The sequence below is a fragment of the Humulus lupulus genome, chromosome 7 (assembly GCF_963169125.1).
Source record: "Humulus lupulus chromosome 7, drHumLupu1.1, whole genome shotgun sequence".
NCBI lineage: Eukaryota > Viridiplantae > Streptophyta > Magnoliopsida > Rosales > Cannabaceae > Humulus > Humulus lupulus.
In genome coordinates this window covers 194,943,844-194,969,966 of record NC_084799.1, presented here as the reverse complement: position 1 = coordinate 194,969,966, position 26,123 = coordinate 194,943,844, and the positions used below count along the sequence as shown (strand labels likewise).

The 26,123-nt window shown below is 34.2% G+C and overlaps 1 protein-coding gene and 1 long non-coding RNA gene across 4 annotated transcripts; one reads left to right on the top strand and one right to left on the bottom strand.

Moving 5' to 3' along the window:
- The first annotated feature begins 3,983 nt into the window (after positions 1-3,983).
- Positions 3,984-13,448, top strand: LOC133789034 (uncharacterized). Of its 3 annotated transcripts, XM_062226750.1 has the most exons (10): positions 3,984-4,086; positions 4,232-5,642; positions 5,747-5,776; positions 6,801-6,859; positions 11,837-11,932; positions 12,017-12,258; positions 12,338-12,553; positions 12,619-12,711; positions 12,794-12,898; positions 12,977-13,448. In XM_062226750.1, the coding sequence occupies exons 5-10, from the start codon at positions 11,839-11,841 to the stop codon at positions 13,319-13,321; spliced, it is 1,095 nt and encodes a 364-aa protein (XP_062082734.1). In that variant the 5' UTR covers positions 3,984-4,086; positions 4,232-5,642; positions 5,747-5,776; positions 6,801-6,859; positions 11,837-11,838; the 3' UTR covers positions 13,322-13,448. The 3 variants fall into 3 exon arrangements, 2 of the variants coding, with proteins under 2 accessions (XP_062082734.1, XP_062082735.1); XM_062226751.1 differs by lacking the exons at positions 3,984-4,086; positions 4,232-5,642; positions 5,747-5,776; positions 6,801-6,859 and adding exons at positions 8,153-10,770; positions 10,861-11,734; XR_009873445.1 differs by lacking the exons at positions 3,984-4,086; positions 4,232-5,642; positions 5,747-5,776; ... (5 more) ...; positions 12,794-12,898; positions 12,977-13,448 and adding exons at positions 7,978-10,770; positions 10,861-11,731.
- A 4,161-nt stretch (positions 13,449-17,609) lies between these two features.
- Positions 17,610-20,036, bottom strand: LOC133789033 (uncharacterized). Its single transcript, XR_009873444.1, has 2 exons — positions 19,454-20,036; positions 17,610-18,106 (listed from the first exon to the last, which is right to left on the bottom strand). It is a non-coding gene; the product is annotated as an uncharacterized LOC133789033 (long non-coding RNA).
- Between the last annotated feature and the right edge of the window lie 6,087 nt (positions 20,037-26,123).

Below are 26,123 nucleotides of genomic sequence, written 5' to 3'. Positions count from 1 at the left end.
CTCCGTGTATAGAGTGCACACCGAGCACAACGAGTCTCGGGAAAACATATACCTAGCTAATGAAAACCAGGTCCCCTTTAGGCGTCCGGACCCAATGAGAAATCAAAAATCCAAGAGGGATTCCAGTAAGTATTGCCGTTTCCACAGAGACACCGGGCAGACAACTGATGAATGTCGACAAATGAAGGACGAGATCGAAGGGTTGATCTTGAGAGGTTACTTCCGGCAATATGTCAAAAACCAGAGTACTGGTCAGACGGCCGCGAGCCAGAGAGTAGCCGCGCCTCCTACGACACACAATAATAACTCCCGATCTCAGGAAGAAGACAGGCCCCCGCCGATAGATGGAGAGGACGTAATAACCATCTTGGGAGGGCCTCATCTCGCAGGAGGGGGCATGAATGCCCAAAAAAGATATGTTAACGAGTTAAAGACAGGGGACGGGTCTCCTTATGAACCCAAACCTAGGGCGCCAAAAAGCCAGAGGATTGAAACACAGCCAATAACCTTCACCGAGGAAGACGCCTCCCATGTTCAGTTCCCTCATCATGATCCACTGGTCATTACCCTTCGGCTTGCTAACAAAAGAGTCCGCCGAGTTCTCATAGATAATGGGAGTTCAGTCAACATTCTTTACAAAGCAACCCTCGAGAAAATGGGACTCTCCCTTCGCGACCTGAAAGCATGTGCAACCACCTTGTACGGCTTTTCAGGAGAAGGAACTGCCTGTATGGGATCAATTGAGCTCCCCGTGACCTTGGGAGACTATCCAGTCTCGGTGACCAAGATAATGGAGTTCGTGGTGATAGACTTGCCATCTGCCTACAATGTGCTACTCGGGAGACCCGCCCTGGTCAGGCTAGGGGCAGTTTCATCAGTAAGGCATCTGGCCCTTATGTTTCCGACCCCTAGCGGAGTCGGGACATTAAAAAGGGACCAACTGGCAGGGATGGAATGCTATAGCATCTCCTTGAGGGGAAAGAAGCAAACGAGCGCTCAGGCACTCGTTATCATACAAAATAAAGATGGAACGGTCTTAGAAATCGACGAGGAGATTGATCCGAGGATTGAGGAGAAAGTTGACCTCGAACCTCTAGAGGAGCTCGAAGAAATTCAGCTCGAGGAAGCTGAACCCTTGAGAAAGGTGAAGGTCGGGAAACACCTCCCAGATGAGACAAAATAGCAATTAATATGCTTTCTGAAGAAAAACCAGGATGTCTTTGCATGGTCACACTCAGACATGGTGGGGATAAGCCCGAATGTAGCAAGCCACGCACTAAACATAGACAAAAGCTTTCCCCCGAAGCAACAAAAGCGAAGAAAACTGGATGAAGACAGAAAGAAGGCGTTAAAAGAGGAGGTTGACAGGTTAAAGGCAAACCAATTCATTAGGGATGCCTTTTACCCTGTCTGGGTAGCCAATCCGGTGTTGGTCCCAAAGCCCAATGGGACGTGGAGAACCTGTATTGACTACTCATATCTCAACAAAGCTTGCCCAAAAGACTATTTTCCGTTACCAAGGATTGACCAGCTCGTAGATGCCACGGCGGGGCATGGCCTGATGTCGTTCATGGATGCCTATTCTGGATATAACCAGATCCCCATGCATGCCCCCGACCAAGAACACACGAGCTTCATCACGGATAAAGGGCTATATTGCTATAATGTCATGTCATTCGAGCTCAAGAATGCTGGAGCCACATATCAGCGGCTCGTAAACATGATGTTTTCAGAGCAAATAGGGAACAACATGGAGGTTTATGTTGATGACATGCTTGTAAAGTCTCAACTCAACAAGAACCATGTTGATGACCTCGAAGAGTGCTTCGGCGTGCTTAGGAAGTATAACATGAAGCTGAATCCTCAAAAGTGCACTTTTGGGGTATCTTCGGGAAAATTTCTGGGCTTTATTGTGAACTCCCATGGAATCAAGGCTAATCTCGACAAAATAAAGGCCCTGATTGACATGCCATCACCTCGGAAGCACAAAGATGTCCAAAGCTTGACTGGCAGGATGGCAGCCCTAAGCAGATTCATCTCGAAGTCAACGGATCGTGGCCTCCCATTCTTCAACTTATTGAGAGGAGGTAAGAAGTTTGAATGGACAGAGGAGTGCGAGCTGGCCTTTCAGGAGCTCAAAAAGCACCTAGTGGAACCGCCCATCCTATCAAAACCAGAAACGGAGGAAGTATTCCAGGTAGCTTTAGAGGCCACCGAAGCTTCGACCCCTGCGAGTTCAAGCCCTCACGCGCCACCTAAGACAGACAACAAAGAAGATCGGTTTTGGGTTTTCCCAAAGTTTCCGACGAGATTCCGACCACCTTGGGTCGTTGTGAGTCGAGCCACCACCACCATCGTACTCAACACTTTCATGCGAGCAAAACCCAACCAAGGATCAGATTAGAAGTCGCCGAATTTCATTTTTGGTGTTCGTCGGAATCTATGGAGGCCAAAACTTTTTACCTCCAATCCGGCCACCACATTCCGTTCCACGAAGAACCACCACCACCACGACGTTCCCCGAGCCTTAGGTTTCGAAAGCCAATCATTGTTTTCTCGAACCACCGTCGCCGGTGGTGGCGCTGCCACTGTTGCCGGAGCTCCGGCGGGAGCTTTGGCCACCTATTCATTTTTTAAAAATTAATAATAGAACTTTTTAGGACTCGCACATTTTTTGCGAGTCCTAAAAAACCCTAGTTTTTAAGGGCTCTCAAATAGAGGACTCGTGCCCCGCGAGTCCTAAAAACCCTTTTTTGTAGTAGTGCTACAATTGTTCCAAGAATGCTGCTAGCTCCGACCAGCTCTGCAGTATTGCCGAGAAGCCCTAATCCTTAGCTAAAAGCCCTAATTCGAAGTCCTCATCAGGAAAAAAAAATTCCCTAATTTGAAAATATATGTGTCCCTTATCCCTTTTTTAATTAAAAGTTTTTATGGCACACTTCGCAAGCCCTTAATACTCTTTTAGAGCATTCTTTGCAAGCCCTTAAAAATCCACTGACCAATTTTATTTTCTCATGGTTTTTTAGGACTCACTTATTTTATTAGGATACTTATTACGAGCTTTAAAATGTGTTTTTTAAATACTCTCAGTGAGTGTCCTAAAAACTTCAGAGATTTTTTAAAGCACTTGCATTTAGCCGCGTGTCCTAAAAATGTGATCCGTATGGGATATTTTGTAGTAGTGCAAAGATATTTTATTTTGTTTTAACGTAATGGTCCCATATTGTATTAGGGGCTTAGTGCAAAATGACCCTTAATGTTGTGTGAAAGTAACTAAATGTCCATGTTTTTAATTTTGTAGTAAAATAGCATAATCATCTATTTAATATCACATATTACCAAATACATCATTTAACAAATTACTATTTTATTCTAAATATTTTAATATTATGGTATATGTATATTAGTTTTATTTAATTAGTTTTTATTTTAAAGTTATTTTGATTTTTTTTTGTTTTTTATGGGTTGTTGAATGATATACCATACCACAAAATATATATACTAAGTTGAAAAATAATATACCATCAAAACTTACAAAATTATTACTAAAAAATGTATATACTATGCTAACAAAGTTATATAATACCATTAAAATGTATATACCATGATACAAAATTATATACTACCACTATGTATAATAAAAAAGAAATTAAATATCACAAAAAAAAATTATATACCATACCACAAAAAACATATACACTAATTGGAAAATAATATACCAACAACCTATAAAAAACTTAAAAAATCAAAATAACTTTAAAATTAAAACTAATTAAACAAAACTAATATTAATATACCACTATATTAAAGTCATACAGTCCTAAATAAATAAATAAATTATAAAAAATGGCAATTTAGGTAATCAACAATGTAAAATGGTCATTTATCTATAATTTAAAAAATGAGGACATTAGCTTCTTGATGGCTTTATTTTGAGTCATTTCCCATAATTTCTCATTTGTATTATTTTAATAAGGCCCCACTAAACTTTTGGACTATTATTGACATTTCTCTAAGTAAGCATAAAAATGACATTTTCACAAAATTAGGCAAGATATGGCGTTTTACATGAGCGGATTTTGATGGGTAATATCAATTTTTAATTTAATTAACATATAAGTTTGAAATAAAACATAAAACTAATAAAAATCAAAACCCTGGAACAAAAATCAGAAAAGAATCAAAATCGTGTTCATCATGTTCTTCTTCTTCTTCCATCTTGCTTTTGCAGGTACCTTGCTACAAAATATGAAGCCGGAGACGGAGGTGACAACTGGGTTGAGTTGTGGCTACGATGACTTTTGACTTGTCGCTGCGATGAGGCTTAAGATCTGCAATGGAGGTTGGTCTGAGGTTTCAAATCTAAGGATGGTCAGGTTGCGGAAGGACGTCAAGCTCCCCTTCCGATCAGTAATCTCTGGGAAATGAAGATATGAACCCGACGAGATGGCGGTTGGAGGCTCAACGACAAGGTTCTTGGTTTCTTCTAGGTGCGACGACACCAGATCTACACTAGGTGACAAGGCCTTCAATCTGACGTGGGGCGATTGACGAGGCTTCAGATCTAGCATCCATGAGTTCGGTCGACTTCGATTTGCAGATTTGGGTTGGAGGAGGTGAGGAGTTTTACTCAAGCTTCTGGGTTTCAAGGGTTTCCTATGTTCTTGCAAGATTAAAGAGCTTTTGTTGTCATGGTATGAGATCCAATTTCTAGTTTGAAATGTGGGTTTGTTGGATTTTTTGAGGGGAATATTCTGATCTAATTTCATGGTTTATTAAGCAATTTTTTGTTTCATTTTTTGTATTTATGAATAAATTTGGGTTCATGAGATTTTGAACATTGATTTTTATTTTAGGTTTGGTTATTTTAGATCTAAGATGAGATATTGCCTTAGTGATGATGACCAATTTTTCTTCTTTTTTGAATCTAGGTTTGAGATGAAATCAATAACACATTTTAGTTTTTTGATTTAGCTTTTTCTTTGAAGCAGGGTTTGAGATGAAATAAAGAACACACTTTAGTTTTTTTATATACATTTTTTCTTTGAATTTGTGTTTCAGACGTTTATTTTGTTTTAATTAAGTTTTGTTTAAGATTTTACTTTTTTTAATTAAGTTTACCATATATATTAAAATTTTATTTTTAAATTAAATATTACATTATTTAAATTTATTTTAAATGTTTTAATTTTAAAAATTAATTTAATAAAAAATTAAATGTTAAAATTAATTTATTAATTTATTAAAATGAAAAACCCAAGGCTATTTTGGTCATATTTAAAAAAAGTGTGACCAAAATTGGTCCATTGTACTCTTTTGTTGCATTTTGCAAAACGCGTGGTCTAAATTATCATAACAAAACACAAAGGTCCTGTTGGTACACTACAAAAAAAACGTCCTATACCGAGAACATCGTACCGAGTACAAGTTCTCGGTATAGATCTTTTACACACCCGCCTCTTTTACGCGGTTTTTTTATTCTAGTTTGTGTACCGAGCTCATTTATCTGAAATGGAAAAAAACCAAAACTCGTTTTCTCCGCCCCCCATTTCTGTTTTCCTGCATTTCGGCCCCCACAAACTTTGTTTTTGGTCAAAGTTTCCCTTCCAAAGGCGATTTAAGTGGCTATAAGGCTTATTGAGGTAATTATTTACAAATATTTCAGTTTTTTTTTTGTATAAATTGTTAAATTTTTTTTTCAGTTTTGATTTTTTATAATGAGTTTTTCGTGGTATTTTTTTTTCAGGTTTTGCATTGTATACCAGCGGTTTTAGAGGTATTTCACATTTTCTTTGTAATTTTTTGGTTTTATTTATATTTTTTGCATAAATATATTTAGGGTTTTATTTATAATTTGTTTAATATTGTTAATATATTGTTATTTGTTATATTATATATATAATTTCTGATTATGTAATTAAAATAGGTAAAAATAATAATTTGTGATGAAAATTATTTAAAAATTTAGTGATATCCAATTTAGAGGAAATAATATATTGTGTAGTATTTTTGTAAAATACATATATAGTTTTAAGATTTAGTTAGTTTAATCCTATGATAAATAATTAATTTATTAGTATGAAAATTTATTAATTTAATAATTTATTTTTTAGGTATATAATTTGACTTTTAGTTATAAATATATGTTTATATGAAAATTTAATATTTGATTGTTTGTATTTTAGATTGAGTTAAATAATTTTAGTTTTAGATTATTAGATTTGGTTAATAAATTTTGATTATTAGAGTGAGTTTTGTTTATTTAATTTGAATTTTGTTGTTGTTGTTAATTTTTTTTATTCTTAGTGTTGATGAATATTGATGCTTTGTTTTTGTTGTTAATTTTTAGTAGAATTATGATATTTTAAATAGAAAATTGAATAATTAATAAAATTTAGAGTAATAATTATAAATTATATAGTCATTTACAATGTATTTGTATTGCTTTGTGTATGTTCTGCGACTGGATATTTTTTTATGTATTATTTGCAGGTTTTTAAATTTTGGGATATATGAAAATACAGTCGTTATGCTGCCCAATTTTTTTTAGAATTAAAAATACTCAATAAAATTTATAATTTAAGAAATAGTGAATTGATAAGTTGTATAATATATTTTTAATCATGATTAAATCAAATTAACAATAACATTATGCAACCAAATTTTAATAAAAATAAACATTAATCCTGAAATTTTATTTAAATAAGTAATAAATCTTAAAATAATTCTAACGATTTATTCATTTTATATATATATATTTATGAAATTGTATAATGATATTTTGTAATTTTTGTTTGAAGGTTGGGTATTCGGTTTTTGTTGGACTAAAGAGATTGCTAGCAAGATATTGAAGGCATTGGTAAGTTTTTTTTAATTTTTCTGTATTTTTTAAATTTTTTTTTTCAATTTTTGAATAATTTATGTTTTTTTATATAAATAATATAATATTAATTTTAATAAAAATATGAAATTATTATATTAGATAGAATGTATTTATTTTTAGGTTTTCAAAATATGTATTAGTAAAAATGATATTAGGAATTGGAAAATTGTTATATGATTGATTAGTATTTTTTTAAAAATAAATTCTATGTTGTTTTGGTGAATTTTATGTGTATTAAACATATTAGTAAACATATTTAATATTTTTTTAGAATTGTAAAATTTAGAGATATTGTGAATATTAGTAGAAGTACTCAATAAAATTTCTAATTTAATAAATAGTGAATTGATAAGTAAAATAATATATTTTAAAATTAAGATTAAAAAAATTAACATTAACATTATGCAACTAAATTTTAATAAAAATAAACATTAATTAAATAATTTAAGTAATAATTAAATCCTAAAGTAGTTAAATAAATTTTAAACAAATCTTAGAAATTTTGTTTAAATTAATCAAACTATTCAATAAAGCATAAGTAAAATATGTAATTTAATAAATACTAAATTAATATGTAAAAAAATAATATGTGTTAGTTCTGATTAAATAAAATTAACAAATATATTATTAGAAAACCATTATTAAAATTAAAATTAAAATTAAAAAAATTAAATTTAATATTTGTTAGTTTTAATCATTATTAAAATTAAAATTAAAAAAATATGTTTTTAATATTATTTGTTAGTTGTTTTTAATTTTTCTGTATTTTTTTTAATATTTTTTTTCAATTTTTGAATAATTTATTTTTTTATATAAATAATATATTTTAAAATTAAGATTAAAAAAAATTAACATTAACATTATGCAACTAAATTTTAATAAAAATAAAAATTAATCCTAAAGTAGTTAAATAAATTTTAAACAAATTTTAGAAATTTTGTTTAAATTAATCAAACTATTCAATAAAGCATAAGTAAAATATGTAATTTAATAAATACTAAATTAATATGTCAAATTTAAATAAGTTTAATAATATTTACACTAAAATATATTATAGTTAGATATCATAAAACAACATAATTAACTTCAAAAAGCATAAGACATTAAAAAAAACATATTTAATTATATTTGCTTTTTTCTTTGGTAATAAGAAATTATTACCAAAGATATAATAGTGTTATTATCACATAGTGATAATATTATATTTTTTTAGTGTTCATCACAAGAAGCCTTAGACCTGTTTAGAGAGGGTGAGTCATTGAAGACTCTTACATTTGTCTCTCTCTGAATTAGGACACACACAAATTGATTGTAAGTTTGATGATTAGTGTTCCGTGCAGTGCTACATTCATACAATGTCGATCGACAAGAGTTGGATTAATTTGACAGATCGATTATCCGATGAGTATGAGGCTGGTGTGATGGATTTTCTCCAGAGAGCCCGGCAGTGCGTTGACTCAAGGGGATTGGTGAAATGTCCGTGTAGGAGGTGTGTCAACGTTGAATTTCAGACGATTGATGTATTAGAAAATCATCTTTTTGTAAATGGTTTTCTACGGAAATATACCAATTGGCATTGGCATGGAGAGGATGAAATAATACCAATGAGAGCTCGGATAGATCAAAATGATGAAGATGAAATGATGGATGTTCTCACTGATCTTATGCAAAATGACAATGACGAACAAGCGGAGAATGAGCGCGGTCAAGAGATACCTACAACTGACTACAGGAGTGGGCAACATTATAACGATTTGTTTGCTGAGATCGAGGCTCCATTATTCCCCGGGTGTCAAAATTACACTTCATTGAATTTCCTAGTGAAGTTAATGCATTTCAAAGTGTTGGGAAAAATTCCCAACAAAATATTTGATGGAATGCTGGAGTTGTTACATGATGCATTTCCAGCCCCAAATAAGCTTCCAAAATCGCACTATGCAGCGAAAAGGTTGTTGCGGAAACTTGGATTGGGCTACGAGTCAATCCATGTCTGCAAGCATGATTGCGCACTGTTTTGGAAAGAACATGCTGGAAAAAGAAAATGTCCTGTTTGTGGAGAGGATCGATGGGTGGACAAGAACACCAAGGGAAAGAAAGTGCCTCATAAAGTGATGCGTTATTTTCCTTTAACCCCTAGGTTAATGCGAAAATATGCATCGAGGCACATTGCTCAACATATGAGATGGCATCACGAGCAACGTATAAAAGAAGATGGTGTATTGCGTCATCCTGCTGATGGGAAAGCTTGGAAGGACTTTGACCGAAATAATCCAACATTTGCAATGGAACCCAGGAATGTGCGGCTTGGATTGGCTGCAGATGGATTCAATCCCTTTGGTAATATGAGTCTGTCTTATAGTATGTGGCCAGTAGTGTTGACGACATATAACTTGCCACCATGGTTGTGCATGAGAGAAACTAATTTCATGTTGAGTTTATTCATTCCGGGACCTCATTCGCCAGGAAAAGATTTTGATGTTTTTTTTAAGACCATTGATTGATGAGTTAAAAGAATTATGGGTGACTGGTGTACAGACTCGAGATGCAGTCGATGGTAGTTTCTTCACTCTTCGGGCAGCTTTGATGTGGACTATAAACGATTACCCAGCAAGGAGTAGCCTTTCTGGATGGACTGCTCAAGGTTATCATGCTTGCTCTACTTGCAATGTGGCAACACCATCTATTCGTTTACAAAAGAAGGTTGCTTTTTATGGTCATAGACATTTTTTACCAATCAAACATGCCATTAGAAGGGACAAGAAGACATATGGTGTCGTTGAAAAGAGATTACCACCACAGCCATTAACCATGTAAGAAATGTTCACACAAATGAGTTTTATACCTGATTCTCTTCCTGGTAAGCATGTCAGTTATGGCGGCCAAAAAAGAAAGCGTACAAAAGAGCAAGTTGGTTGGCGGAAAAAAAGTATATTTTTTGAGCTCCCATATTGGGCCAACATAATGTTGCGACACAATCTAGATGTTATGCATGTTGAGAAAAATGTGTGTGACAGTTTAGTAGGCACAATAGTTGGGCTGGAGAATAAGACCAAAGACACAGTTAGTGCCAGAGTAGACTTGGAGAAGATGAAGATGAGACCAGAGTTACAGCTGAGGAAGTTGAATGGTCGGATACAAAAGCCTGCGGCCAAATTCACTTTCACTGTTGAAGATCGCCAAAAGTTTTGTCGATTTCTTAAATCAGTGAAGTTTCCAGATGGTTTTGGATCTAACCTAAGGAAAAATGTGATTGATAATGACAATAAGATAACTGGTTTGAAATCGCATGATTGTCACATCATTATGTAACGCCTTTTGCCAGTTGGTGTGCATGCATTCCTAGAGAAATCAATGAGTACAACTATTATTGAGTTATGCACTTTCTTCAAGCTCATTTGTGCGAGAACTCTAAAAGTCTCAGATTTAGAAAAAGTCCAAACTTCAATTGTTGAGATTGTTTGCAAGTTAGAGAATATTTTCCCACCTGCTTTTTTCGATATCATGGTCCATCTACTAATACATTTACCGAAAGAAGCAATACTTGGAGGACCGGTTCACATGAGGTGGATGTATCCTTTTGAAAGGTATATGAAAAAATTGAAGAATTATGTCCGTAACAAAGCACGTCCAGAGGGGTCAATAGCAGAAGGATATGTGGTTGATGAGGCATTAACATTTTGCTCCATGTACTTGAAAGGTGTTGAGACAAAGTTCAATCGTCCAGACCGAAATGTAGATGTTGGTCCATCACTTAAAAAGATGTCGGTCTTTCGATCTCAGGGTCGTCCAATTGGTAAGAAATCATTGACAATTTTGGAAGATGAAGTGAAGAAAATAGCAGATTGGTATATTCTAAACAACTGCAATGATATCTTGCCATATCTTCGGTAAGTAATTAAAGTAGTTCATCATTTCATTGCATGTTTATTATAACACTTATTAGTAACTCTTAAATTAGTTGTTTTTGTTTTTTGCAGAGAGCATAGGGAAATTCTACAGACTAGAGGTGTTGAAAACCTAGACCAATTACATAGAGAGGAATTTCCTAATTGGTTTTATAATAAGATTTATCATCTTCGACAAACAGGATCCTTGGAAGTAGATGAAGAATTAATCTCTTTAGCAAACGGTTCTTCAACTCGTGTTGCATCGTACCCTGGGTGTGTTGTAAATGGAGTAAGATTTTTGTGTTATGACAGGGACAAGAATCGCAAAACTCAAAATAGTTGAGTCTCTGTAGCGGGTGTCGAAAATAGTACTTATTACGGCCAGTTGGAAGAAGTTTTAGTGATGTCTTATCTTTCTGGTTGTTCTGTTGTATTATTTAAGTGCAAATGGTTTGACACTAATCGGTCTTCAGGATTAAAGTTTGAGCAAAACATAACGAGTATCAAAACCAGTTCGGAGGCCTTCAAAGATGATAAATTTATCTTAGCAACTCAGGCTAACCAAGTTTTCTACATTGAAGACCTTAAAAATAAATCTCATTGGAAAGTCGTCCAAGAAGTGCATCACAGAAATGTGTGGGACATCCCACTAGTTGAAGAACAAGCGGAGGATGTAGAAGTAGATGTTATGCACGACACTAGTTCCTCTAATTTCCAATTATTCGTTGATCTTGGACCGTTGCCACAAATCAGCTTTGAACGTACGGGGGCTCCATTACAATTTGTTGAGATAGATAATGTTGCAATTGAGGAGGAGAGGGAGGAGGAAATGGAAGAAGAAGAGGAGGAGGAAGAGGAAGTGGAGGAGGAGGAGGAGGAGGTTGAATATGAAGATGATGAAGAGGAAGATGAACACATAGAAACCGATGATGATAGTGAAGATTATTATAGTGATAATTAAGTGGTAATTTTATAATATGTTGAAGTAATTATTTTTAACAATAAATAATTTTATATTGTCATTTTTAGCTGATAAATGTAATTTTAATATCGATTAATTTGACAGATATGGCTGATGTTATTGCTCAATCTCACGGGGGTGATGGTGGAGGATGCGATCCTCCACGTGGACCGGCAGATATCCCAGCTGATTGTGAACGAGGTAATATTTTACACATTGATATACTCCTTAAAATTTAACAATTAATCCATATTAATTTTAAAATATTGAATTTGCATACAATAGCGCTTCCAAGTAAACGTGGACGCCATAAGGGATTGAACACGCGGGAAAAGAGGGAACAGTTGGGGCGTCCTCTCCCTCTCGAGTGGGATGTGCGGGGGAGAACATATAAAGAGATCGGAGAGTACAGCTCAAATTTCTCAAGAGAGCTCGGATTACTTGTTCGACAGTACACAGATCCGGACTGTCCTCAATGGTCAAAAGTACCAAATGCCTCGAAAGAAAGAATACTTGCACATTTGGAAGTAAGTAGTTTATGTATTTTTATGTTAATTCTCATTTTATGTTATATGTGATATTTACTAATAAATGTTTGTAAATTAGGATGATTTGTTTGATATTGGGCGTACTAGATATGGAGAAGGGCATATGCCTGGGATCTTGAGAGGCATTGATACTTCGTGTGCTAAAAAGTATTCTGACTGGAAGTACGATATTAAAGAGCACTTAACGATTAATGGGCCACAAAATCGTTATGGTGGTTGCACGGATACGCAGTGGCAAAAAGCAATTGATTTTTTCCGTCGCCCAGAAATTACGGTATTAATTTCTTGCTAAACTTAACTATCTTAATTAAATATATTACTAACGATAACTTTTTGCAGAAACGTTCTGCGGTCAACAAGGAGAATAGAAAGAAACTGAAAGAGCTTAGCTATGGAGGTTCTCAGTCAATCCCAACCTTATGCTATAAAAAGGTTAGTTAATTAATTATTTTTTAGTTTATTTTTCTTATTTACGTTTAATTATTAATTTTATAAAAATATATGTATGTGACAGCGCAATTTAGAGACTGGGCAACTTGAGTCCATCCCGGATAGCTGGATGGATACTCACCATAAATCAGGCACAGGGTGGGTGACAGAGACAGCAAAAAATACTTGGGTACGTTAAGTTTTTTTAAACATTTTTCAAATTTTTAATTGTTTCAAAATTTTAATTACATTATACATTGTATCACAGGAGGAATTGCGTGCATACCGCGACACACAGCAGACACAGGCAACTGATACTGAGAGTTCCACACCAGTTTCGAGTGCGCCTGAAGATGAAGACATATCTTTGGTACAAAATGTCTTCGGAAAACGACGGGGCCACCAGAAAGGATATGGACGTATCCTTAACATAAGGGACCGAACTCCATTTGATTTTCGTCCTTCACAAACTAGAGATGAAGAGTTGTCTGAGATGAGAGAGCGTCTTCGACAGTTAGAGGAGCATGTCCGGACTCATTGTATCACCCCGGGATCTCAATCTGCCCCACCACCACCACCCGATGATCCTGATGTTGGAGCACCGACTCAGTAGGACTTATGTATGAATTTTATTACAATTGACTATTACATTATCATGTTTAAGACAAGTCTTTATTTTAATTCAACGAATACACTCTTATGTTTTTATTTATATCTTTAATATAAGTGTTTTAATTTTATTCTATTTTCTTATATTTAATTCAAAATAAATAAATAAATAAATAAGTAAATAAATAAATAAGGGAATAACAAATATAAAAAAAAAAATTGGGGACAAGTCTATACCGAGGACATTGTCCTCAGTATATACCACCAAGATGTCAGTATATACCAGTACGATGAGAAATTGAGGTTTGTTGTACCGAGGACATTTTCCACTTTCTACCGAGGACATTATCCTCGGTAAAACTAATACCGAGAATATTTTTAATGTCGTCAGTATAAGTTTTGTTTTACCGACGCGGCTGTACCGATAACTTTATACCGACGACATTGTCTCGGTATAGGATATACCGAGGACATTCCAGCTTATACCGAGGACATTTGTTCTCGGTATAGGCCCTGTTTTTTGTAGTGGTAACTTTTGCAAAACAGAGGGGTTAAAATGGTATTTATTCTAAAAAAAAATATATGCAACTTATATTCAAATATGCATTTGATAGATTAACTATGTTTAAAATATATATTAAGTGATGAATTTATACATAATATTATTTATTATAATTAAATATATTACCTAATATATAATGTGTATATAAAGATGTATGATTGATTAACATAATGCATATCTATATGTAATAATATTTATTATAATTAAATTATTACTTAATATATTTGTCAAAGTTTAATTATTGCAAAAAATACATTATTTTTATTTTCTATAATCAATTTTATAAACCAATCTATTTTATTTTATGTTCTCTTTATTTAATATACAAAATTTGCAAACAAAAGTATATTTTTTAAATTTTCTATTAATTATATTTAAAAACATCTAAAACTTATTTCTATAAATCTTTAGCCAATAAAAATTAAAATCAATATACAACTTTAGAAAAAATAATTTTGACCCTATATTTTTTGTCATTATCTATTTTGATTCCCTGTTTAATTTTTTTATTTTGGCCCTGTGTTTTGTAAAATAGTTCAAATATAAACTTGATTTTAATCAAAAATATTTTTAACTAAAATCACAAATAATTCACCAAACTCACAACTCAAACAAAAGCCCAACCATTTTTCCTAACAATTGTATTGTTATATTCAATTTTTTCCTTCATAAAAATAGGATTTATGGGTGTATTTGAACAATTTTACAAAATACATAGTCCAAAAAGTAATTTATCAAAATACATAATCCAAACATACAATAGGACAAATTATAGGGTCCAAAAATATATAAATCCAAATAATAACTTTGATTTTTTTTTTGTCAAATGATCCATATATGACACACACTATAATTTTTTTTAAATAAATAATTGAGATTTAGACTATCTAAGTTAATTATTATGATAGAAGTTCATGGTATTATTTATTATACAAAACATAATAATGAAGTACATCTTAGATTTAATGAAATACAAAAGAATTTTCATTTTAATTTTTGAAATTATATATTATATACATATTTAATTTCTTTGATTAATATTCAATTTTTTATAATATTAAATAAAATAAATATAAAATTACTAGTATCAATTTTTTTTTTTGACAAATAGAAATAACAATTTAGTTCATTTTGTTATTTCATTATTTTTTTAAAAAAGTATGTTACTTTTACAAAATTTCAATATGTTTCTACGTACCCAACCTAACCTATATAAAACAACAACACAATAATATCCAATAGGTATTAATTATTAGATTTGGAATGGGAATGAGTAATGATAAGGATCACTTTTATATAAACAGCCATGTAAGTCTTCTGTTAGCCACATGTGTTGAAAGTTAACGGAAGTCCTTCTTTACATTACTGTGAATATTTCGGGAGGAATTTTTAACGGCCTGAAAAAATTAGGAGGCACGATACGGTAGTGGTAATAGTTCGGGGGTAAAAAATCTAAATAGCATTTTTTTAATTATGAGATAGCAACATGCATGGGTTGAAACTTCAAACATTATTGAAAATGCAATATAGAAGAAAAGTCTTGGCATGTTGCCCTTTAGTCTTTATCATATATTGGAAGGGGCCCCTTCTTTTGTATATAATGTTCACTAAAAAACAAATGGCAGGATATACAGATATTAGTCACTTTAATTGGAACAAATAGCCCAAATGCTTTTACTATTAACTTGTTATAACTCTGAAATGGACTCTTAATTTTGTTAAATGGATGACTGTGGTTATGTTTTAGAGAGGGAGAAAAGAAAAGTGCGATGACTATAGAGTATGAGATGCTTGTGTTATTTTGAAGGAGAGATCTAATTCATTTTGTATTTTTCATCTATGTAAAAATTAAAGATTGATATTCTTTTATTAATATATAGAATAGATATGTTGTATAATTATAGAAAAAAGAAAAACATTTTTGACAAAATTTACAAGAAGACTAGGAAAGTGGTCCCAAAAAGCAGACTTGCCGAATTAACAATTTTATTACTATATTCAACAGGACTAGCTTAGACTTATAAAGTATAAACCATTACTTATACTAGTCAAAATATACTCTCTTTCACTAGGTGTATACTATATATCAAGTTCACAGTATTAATTCTTCATATGTAGCTAGCCAATCAAGGCCATTGTCTTAATTTTCTTTCTCAATTTAGTACAGCAATAGGTGATATGTAAAGCTCTTTAATTTGTATCCACAAGCACTTTGGGTGATATCTAGAATAATGGATAATCACATATACCAAACAATCAATAAGATTCTATATTGACATGAGTCTATGACAGCGAAATGAATGAGCTAGTTAGTTCAGTTAGTTCTATCCAAGTATTAATATAAAGAAAAACTCCATGTGTTAAGGTTATTAGGATTACTTAATTTCTCCTAATTAATGAGTATATGTTCCAATTAAACCATTTTGACCTAAATATTTTTGTAAAAAAATAAAATCAGAATGTGCCTCATTTATCTCTTCTATATAATGATAATAAATGTGTAGATAACAGAAATTTTTTGTTTTAAGGGTTTTTTATTTTTTTTACGGAATATTTTTATATTTAACAGAATATTCATATATTTAACGGTAGTTTGTAAACACTTAAACTTAAACTTAAATAAAATAAAATAAATAGTTAAAAAAATTAAAATTGGATATTTTTGAGATATTTTACCATGATAATTATTTAAAAATAATAAATAATTAAACAAATCAAAATGGAATATTTTTGAGATATTTTATAATGATAATTATTTAAAATTAATAAATAATAAAATAAATTAAAATATGATATTTTTTTAGATATTTTACAATAATAATTATTTAAAAATAATAAAATCATACATTTTATAACTTAAATAAAATTTAATTAAACTTTAACTCACTTATTAGAATAATATCATATAAACATATAATATAATCTACTGTCAATTAGCAACAAATTGTTTTTTTTTTAAAACTAGCAAGAAACTTAAATTTAAAATCCACGTATAATATTTAATATTATATTAAACATATAATATATATTTATATGAAGTAAATATAAACTTAAACAAAAATAAATAAATTATTTAATTAAAATAATATATTTATTTTAAATTTATATGACATTAATATAAATTTAATAAAAATTCTATAAATAATACTAAGCAAACGTGCATATTGCACGTTGCTTGTATCTAGTATATATATATATGGGAGCACTTTTAATGGTTCCTACATATGGATAGTTACTTTAATATTAATCATTAGATTAAGATCAATGATCCATATTTATAATTGTTAATTAATATTTTTTAAAATAAATTTTAATTTTTATTAGAATGGCTACCTGATTACATGGCGAGATTGTACTCCTAAAATATACGGTCTGTTAAAATTTCCCCCTGAACTATTGATACTATTAGATTGTGCCTATGTTACGATTTGCATAAAATAATTAATATTTTTGTCATTCCCCAAACTTTGACAACTACCAAATTATGCCCACTTTAATTATAAAAATTTAAGAATCTACATTTTTATTAGTTCTTAAAAAATTTAAGAAAAAATATTAAAAAAAATTAATAAAAGACTAAAATTATTTTTTAAAAGAAAAAATAAATTATTACAATTAAAAATATCAAATTCCTTTCTATTTTATGCAAAAATCATAATAGGAGAACGATACGATAGTATTAATATTTCATAAGAAAATTTTAATTAACCACATATTTTAGGAAGTATAATTTAAGAGGCAAAAATACTATTTATATTCATTAAGATATATTGCATTTGCAAGAGTGGGTACACTACTCGATCTTGCAAAACCAGTCTGCAGGCTTTCTTATTACATAAAATAGTATTAGTACGTACTATATAATATATTGTTCATATCTCCCTTTTATTGGTTTTACACGATGAGGATATATTTATATAAAACACATAACACTAACACAGCTGATGATGATGAGCTAGCTTTGGCAGCACTTAGAGAATTATTATTAATTCCATGGCCTTCAGGTGAAGAGATGATTTAAGTAGATCGATCTGATCTGATCTGATCTGATTGATCTAATCATTCAATGGCCATGAGGTACGCAGTGGCCGCCGCGGACATAGATAGTACAGGGCGGGGCTTTTGGGGCTTTTGGTACGCATGGGGAATAGCGTTTTCCGCGGCCACAAGAAAATGGAATTTGGCCAGGCGGTGCTGCTCCGATCACTCGCTTGTAAATAGGAGCACCTGTAACATCATTAATAATATATATTACAAATCTACCACGGTATATATATTAATTATCTTTAAAAATATTGACACCGTAAATACTTAAGTTCGTACTTTTATTATACTTAAATATTTAATATTTATTTTTTTATCACAATTGTTATTTTTTCTGTTAATAGGAAAATATCAAACTTTTTAATTGGGGATATTGGCAGCATTAATACATAAATTTATATAATTGTTGCATTTAAATACCTAACTTTTGATATTTGAAGCATAAATATATATAAAAATATCATTTTGGCCCCTATATTTTTCTTGAATATGCAATTGGTTCGTGTTTTGTTAAATGACAATTCAGATCCGGTATTTTACAAAATGGATCAAAATAGTACTTTAGACCCGAGTTTAGTCAAAATATTTTCAATTATAAGATCAATTATCGGGTCGTTAGTGATGTAATGAGTTCAGAGAAGTGGAGAAAGTGGTCGAAGAGCTGAGAATGAAATATTATATTTGATTTTTTTTTACCAAAATTGGATATAAGATACTATTTAGATCCATTTTGTAAAACAAAAATCTGAATTGTCATTTAACAAAACACAGGAACCGATCACGTAGCATATTTTCTCTATTATATATGTAGTATCACAAATAAATATTATTAGTGAATTAAGAAAATATCAATTAATTAAGGTACGTAAATATATTTATTAATTTTCTTTAATGATATACATTATATTAGTTGACTCGTGCTTCTTTTACTTACCATGGTTTAATATACATATACATAGGTGATTTTGTGGCATGAGTTTCAAAAAGAGCCATGTTGGTAGAGCTATTTTGTATTTGTGATTCTTAAACAGTTTTCGATGCATTTTTTTTTTATTACCGTATATATTGTAGTTATTTAGAGTATCCTATTTTGAACCTAGTTTTTTGGCACTGTAAATTATTCATAATTTTCTGAATATTTACATGATACTCTAAATAAGTAGAATATACACGGTCATAATATAATTTTCAGAAAATTATAGAATATCTTGAAAAATGAAAATAAAATTAAAGAAAAGGAAGACAATTTCCACTAAGAAAGGAAAAGAAAAATATAAAATTATAGAAAAACAAATTATATAATTAATATTATCTTTACACAAATATTAAAAGACAATACACTAATTACTTATTTGAATACAAGTATTTCATAATATTTATAATTTCAAATATTATCAGTTTTTAAGTACATATGTATAAACAATTTACAATAAAGATGTATATACACAATAAATAATACAATATTATTTATTAAACTAAAAATAATCAACGTAATAACTAAGTAATGAGAAGGGAAAGCATTTTTCTCACCTTCTTTTAATTCTCGAGCAAGGACTAATGACGATGAGAAGAAGAGAATGGTAGACAACACAACTGTAATTAGTATAAGAGAAGACTTCATCTTGTTTTTGGATATTTTGGCTTCTACATCTTCCTCCTATTTATAGCCGAACAATAATAGGCTAGGTGGCAAAACAGTAATTTTAGCTAAAGCAAAAGAGTACAGTGGAAATAGTGGAATGATCACCCATGTTAACTAATGAAAATAATTGGAATTTCGTATTAGGATATTTTTGTTGAACTACACATGTACATCAAAATTATAATTAAAATCAAAATGCTACCCATTTTAGTTCAACTAATTATATAATATATGACATTAATAATCGATCATAACTGAAACGATAATAAATTGAAAGATGGCAATCAATGAAAGAAAAATATTTGGCCAGAAAAGTAAAAAAATTGAGAGTCAAGAACATGATCTGCCAGGATTTGAATTAAATAAGGTACTCTTAATATTGGTAGTAATTGAGAGACAAAAACAAATGGAAAGGCCGTGAATTATATGGTTCCCAAACAAAGCAGTGAACCCCTCATCTATATATTTTCCGTGCGAAATATTTGCCCTCACCTTTGTTATACATTATCACCCCCCACACACACACATATATATATATGAGACACTTTTAATGGTTACTATCTATAGATAGTTACTTTAATATTAACAGTTATATTAAGATTAATGATCCATATTTAAAATTGTTAATTAATATTTCTAAAAATAAATTTTAATTTTTTAAAATTTTTATAAATATTACCTGATTACATGACGATCACATATTTATTAAATTAAAAAAAATCTTATTTAAGCATTGTATATGAAAATTCGAAATTAATGTAGAAAAAATATTTACATGTTGGTGACTTCTATATCATGTCACTATATTGTCACATCATCATAATTGTTAGTACCCATCTATGGGTAGTAACCATTGAAAAAAGTCTTCCACACGTGTATATATATATATCACTTCTATATAAAAAATGTGTAAACAACGAAAATTCTTAATTTTAACCATTTGTTTTATTAACTTTAAGAAAAATATTCTAAATATTTAACTAAATGTACTTTTAAAACTAACTAAAAATAAATATTTATTAATTATATTAATATAAATTCAAATATTATAAAATATCATTATTATATTAATATTTCATATAAAACTACATTTATAATAATTATAAATTATTATTGTTATAATAATATTAATTAGTAGAAGACTAGATATTTAATATGTATAATAATATATGTATATATATCTTCTATATAAAATATATGTAGAAAACAGAATTTTTTTGCTTTAATATTTTGTTAATTTTAACGGAATATTCTAAATATTTAACGGAATATACCTTTAAAATGAATTAAAAATAGATATTTATTAATTATATTAATATAAATTTAAATTCAAATTCAAATGTTAAAAATTATTGTTATACCCAGATTTCGAGCTATGGTATATATGATCTCGAAAGATGGATTTGCAACAAATGGTCTCGTAAGGTTTAAAGTACGCTCCAGGATTGAATATCGAGCCTGCAAGACTCGATATGACCTCGAATGCGATGACCTCGAACGTTCACGATCTCAAAAGGTAGCTCCCTTAACATATCTATCTTCAGGAATGACCTCGGATCAGGGGGTCCGAGCTCGACGCACATACGATCTCGAAAGCCACGCGACCTCGGGAGATGTCTCTAGCTCGAAAGATGACGGGAAACCTGGGAAGCTAAAGTCTTAGAGATACATGATAACCACCTTGAATATCTATAAGTATTGTAAATACGAGATGTAATCCTCATATATTATTGTAAATCCCCTAAAATCGTGGGATATTACTTGGTCAGTTATACGTCCCCTGGTCTTCAGGAGACGTTTCCTTTTATATCTGATTATAGGCATTTAAAGACCTTTATTTGATTTACACAAAAAGAGTAACTACCCAAAATATGTGGGATAATATTATGCAGCCTTCTCTATAAATAGAGAGGCCATGCACCATTGTAAATGACCGAAATTCTGAACCTTGATAGAAAACTCTGAAGAATTCATGCTGAAGAATTTTCAGAGATAATCTTGAGTTTAATAACAGAGACTCGTGGACTAGGCAGATTTAACTGCTGAACCACGTAAAAATTGCGTGTTTGTATTGTCTTATTTTAATTGTCTATTATCAATTATTGTTTATGTGCTCTTCTTTCACTGTTTGACGAAAAACGGCGTCAACAGTTTGGTGCTTTCATTGAGAGCCTTAAGCATTCATCCCTGAAAGAATCATGGCCACTAACAATCAGAACACGCCTGAGGGAAATTACCCAAGACGTCCTGAAAAACAACCAATGGAGAACCCGGATGTTGAGGAGAGGAGTGGGTCTTCTGATTCCCGGGGACCACCGCCTCCACCAAGGGATGAGGATATGTACTACAATCCGGAGCGGTATGTTCCCATTGTGGAACTAGAAAACTGGCAGTTAAAGCAGCTGTTGGCAGAGGCCAACAAACAGAATGAGGAGTTGACAAGGATAGCCGCAGAGGCGCAGGTGGCTCAGCCCCCGCCTCCGCGCGAAAACCAAGTGCCTCCTCCAAGGGACATGCATGTTCCTCCCCGGAGACCTCGTGGGCGTCCACGAAAAGATGCTGCCACAAGGAGGCTGACTCAACCTCCGGCACCAGCAAAGCCATCCGCTCCTCCCAGGCCACAGAGGAGTACTCGAGCTCGGGTCCAGCCTAACCCGCCTGTGGAAGCACCTGCAGGAACTAAGAATAACCGAACCCCTACAGAGGCTCGGACTCAGGTACCTGGGAGCGCACCGAATGCGACTGACCCGTCTCGGGCAAACTCTGGACCCTCTAGGCCGCGACAAGGGTGGCAGCCACCGTCGCCTATACGGTTCCCTCCGTCACCCATAAGATATCCTTCGCCACCCCGTAGAAACGCTCAACCTGTTCGAGATCAGGATCAAGGGCGTGTAGGGGATAGACAAGGAAACAGGGAGACTTTCCAGGAGCGGAGAGGCGCTCCATCTGAGAGAAGTCAGACGTCTCGGTCTCGCACTGCGGAGACGAGGCGACATGGAAAGAATCCATCGCGAAATAACCGAGCAATGAGTTTCACCAGTGATGAGTTCGGAGAGACCATGTCCGTCAGCAAACACGACCGAGGTCGTAAGAATACTGGAAGTCGCAAGAATCGTCCCGACCTGCGCAATCATCTGAATCAGAGTCGGGGGAATGGAGATCAAACAAATCCGGACCTGAGGGATCGCTTAAATAGGCGTAGAGATCCCTCGCGGAGAAGCGAGCCTGGAATCACGATCAATGACAGTCAATTCCAGACAGCACCTCCTACTGACCCAGTCCAAGAAAGAATCGATCAGCTCGAAAGAGCCTTTAGGCTTTTGAAGAATGAACGAGGAAATGGTCGATATGAGGACTCTGATGAGGAGCTCGAGCCGTTTGCTCCCCATTTTTCTGACACTCAATTTCCTCAAGGGTTTCGGATTCCTCACGTCCCAACATTTGAAGGAAAGACCGACCCATGTAGTCACCTGAGCACGTTCAACACTATCATGAGAGCCAGTAACGTGGGTTACGAGCTCAGGTGCATGTTGTTTCCAACATCATTGGCAGGACCCGCCAGAAGTTGGTTTGAAAAGTATAAGAGACACTCAATAACCTCATGGGAGTAGTTTTCTAAAGACTTTAAGAAGCAGTTCAGAGCAATGGTGGGGGTCAGACCAGAAGCATCCACCTTAACTAACGTCCGGCAGCAACCGGGCGAAACATTGAAGAGTTACCTAACAAGATTTAATCTGGAAGTAGCCCGAGCTCGGGACGTGGATGACAGTGGACACCTAATGGCTATCTGAGCTGGTGTATTACCAGGAAGTGCCCTTTGGGACGACATGCAAGGGAAACCAGTAAGGTCAATAACCGAGTTTAACAGACGAGCGCAAAGGTTTGTCAATGTAGAGGAAGCGAGGTCGATGCTCAAAGCGACCTCCCAGTCAGAAACTACAACGATAAACGTCAACTCTGCCTCAACCTCGGCAGACCCAGCAGCTCCAAAGCCTACCTCGGAGAATCTCTCCAAGAGGAAAAAGAACGAAGGAAGTAACCCCGAAGCTGAGGGAGGAAAGAAAAAGAAAGGAGAGAGGTATTTCTCCGTGTATAGAGTGCACACCGAGCACAACGAGTCTCGGGAAAACATATACCTAGCTAATGAAAACCAGGTCCCCTTTAGGCGTCCGGACCCAATGAGAAATCAAAAATCCAAGAGGGATTCCAGTAAGTATTGCCGTTTCCACAGAGACACCGGGCAGACAACTGATGAATGTCGACAAATGAAGGACGAGATCGAAGGGTTGATCTTGAGAGGTTACTTCCGGCAATATGTCAAAAACCAGAGTACTGGTCAGACGGCCGCGAGCCAGAGAGTAGCCGCGCCTCCTACGACACACAATAATAACTCCCGATCTCAGGAAGAAGACAGGCCCCCGCCGATAGATGGAGAGGACGTAATAACCATCTTGGGAGGGCCTCATCTCGCAGGAGGGGGCATGAATGCCCAAAAAAGATATGTTAACGAGTTAAAGACAGGGGACGGGTCTCCTTATGAACCCAAACCTAGGGCGCCAAAAAGCCAGAGGATTGAAACACAGCCAATAACCTTCACCGAGGAAGACGCCTCCCATGTTCAGTTCCCTCATCATGATCCACTGGTCATTACCCTTCGGCTTGCTAACAAAAGAGTCCGCCGAGTTCTCATAGATAATGGGAGTTCAGTCAACATTCTTTACAAAGCAACCCTCGAGAAAATGGGACTCTCCCTTCGCGACCTGAAAGCATGTGCAACCACCTTGTACGGCTTTTCAGGAGAAGGAACTGCCTGTATGGGATCAATTGAGCTCCCCGTGACCTTGGGAGACTATCCAGTCTCGGTGACCAAGATAATGGAGTTCGTGGTGATAGACTTGCCATCTGCCTACAATGTGCTACTCGGGAGACCCGCCCTGGTCAGGCTAGGGGCAGTTTCATCAGTAAGGCATCTGGCCCTTATGTTTCCGACCCCTAGCGGAGTCGGGACATTAAAAAGGGACCAACTGGCAGGGATGGAATGCTATAGCATCTCCTTGAGGGGAAAGAAGCAAACGAGCGCTCAGGCACTCGTTATCATACAAAATAAAGATGGAACGGTCTTAGAAATCGACGAGGAGATTGATCCGAGGATTGAGGAGAAAGTTGACCTCGAACCTCTAGAGGAGCTCGAAGAAATTCAGCTCGAGGAAGCTGAACCCTTGAGAAAGGTGAAGGTCGGGAAACACCTCCCAGATGAGACAAAATAGCAATTAATATGCTTTCTGAAGAAAAACCAGGATGTCTTTGCATGGTCACACTCAGACATGGTGGGGATAAGCCCGAATGTAGCAAGCCACGCACTAAACATAGACAAAAGCTTTCCCCCGAAGCAACAAAAGCGAAGAAAACTGGATGAAGACAGAAAGAAGGCGTTAAAAGAGGAGGTTGACAGGTTAAAGGCAAACCAATTCATTAGGGATGCCTTTTACCCTGTCTGGGTAGCCAATCCGGTGTTGGTCCCAAAGCCCAATGGGACGTGGAGAACCTGTATTGACTACTCATATCTCAACAAAGCTTGCCCAAAAGACTATTTTCCGTTACCAAGGATTGACCAGCTCGTAGATGCCACGGCGGGGCATGGCCTGATGTCGTTCATGGATGCCTATTCTGGATATAACCAGATCCCCATGCATGCCCCCGACCAAGAACACACGAGCTTCATCACGGATAAAGGGCTATATTGCTATAATGTCATGTCATTCGAGCTCAAGAATGCTGGAGCCACATATCAGCGGCTCGTAAACATGATGTTTTCAGAGCAAATAGGGAACAACATGGAGGTTTATGTTGATGACATGCTTGTAAAGTCTCAACTCAACAAGAACCATGTTGATGACCTCGAAGAGTGCTTCGGCGTGCTTAGGAAGTATAACATGAAGCTGAATCCTCAAAAGTGCACTTTTGGGGTATCTTCGGGAAAATTTCTGGGCTTTATTGTGAACTCCCATGGAATCAAGGCTAATCTCGACAAAATAAAGGCCCTGATTGACATGCCATCACCTCGGAAGCACAAAGATGTCCAAAGCTTGACTGGCAGGATGGCAGCCCTAAGCAGATTCATCTCGAAGTCAACGGATCGTGGCCTCCCATTCTTCAACTTATTGAGAGGAGGTAAGAAGTTTGAATGGACAGAGGAGTGCGAGCTGGCCTTTCAGGAGCTCAAAAAGCACCTAGTGGAACCGCCCATCCTATCAAAACCAGAAACGGAGGAAGTATTCCAGGTAGCTTTAGAGGCCACCGAAGCTTCGACCCCTGCGAGTTCAAGCCCTCACGCGCCACCTAAGACAGACAACAAAGAAGATCGGTTTTGGGTTTTCCCAAAGTTTCCGACGAGATTCCGACCACCTTGGGTCGTTGTGAGTCGAGCCACCACCACCATCGTACTCAACACTTTCATGCGAGCAAAACCCAACCAAGGATCAGATTAGAAGTCGCCGAATTTCATTTTTGGTGTTCGTCGGAATCTATGGAGGCCAAAACTTTTTACCTCCAATCCGG

What these genes read in the sequence shown, in the direction of transcription:
- LOC133789034 (XM_062226750.1), top strand. Translation starts at nt 11,839, where the DNA reads ATGGCTGATGTTATTGCTCAATCTCACGGGGGTGATGGTGGAGGATGC. An exon ending in GAATACTTGCACATTTGGAA is followed by an intron (nt 12,259 to 12,337) that starts GTAAGTAGTTTA and finishes TTTGTAAATTAG; the next exon opens with GATGATTTGTTTGATATTGG. An exon ending in CAACCTTATGCTATAAAAAG is followed by an intron (nt 12,712 to 12,793) that starts GTTAGTTAATTA and finishes TGTATGTGACAG; the next exon opens with CGCAATTTAGAGACTGGGCA.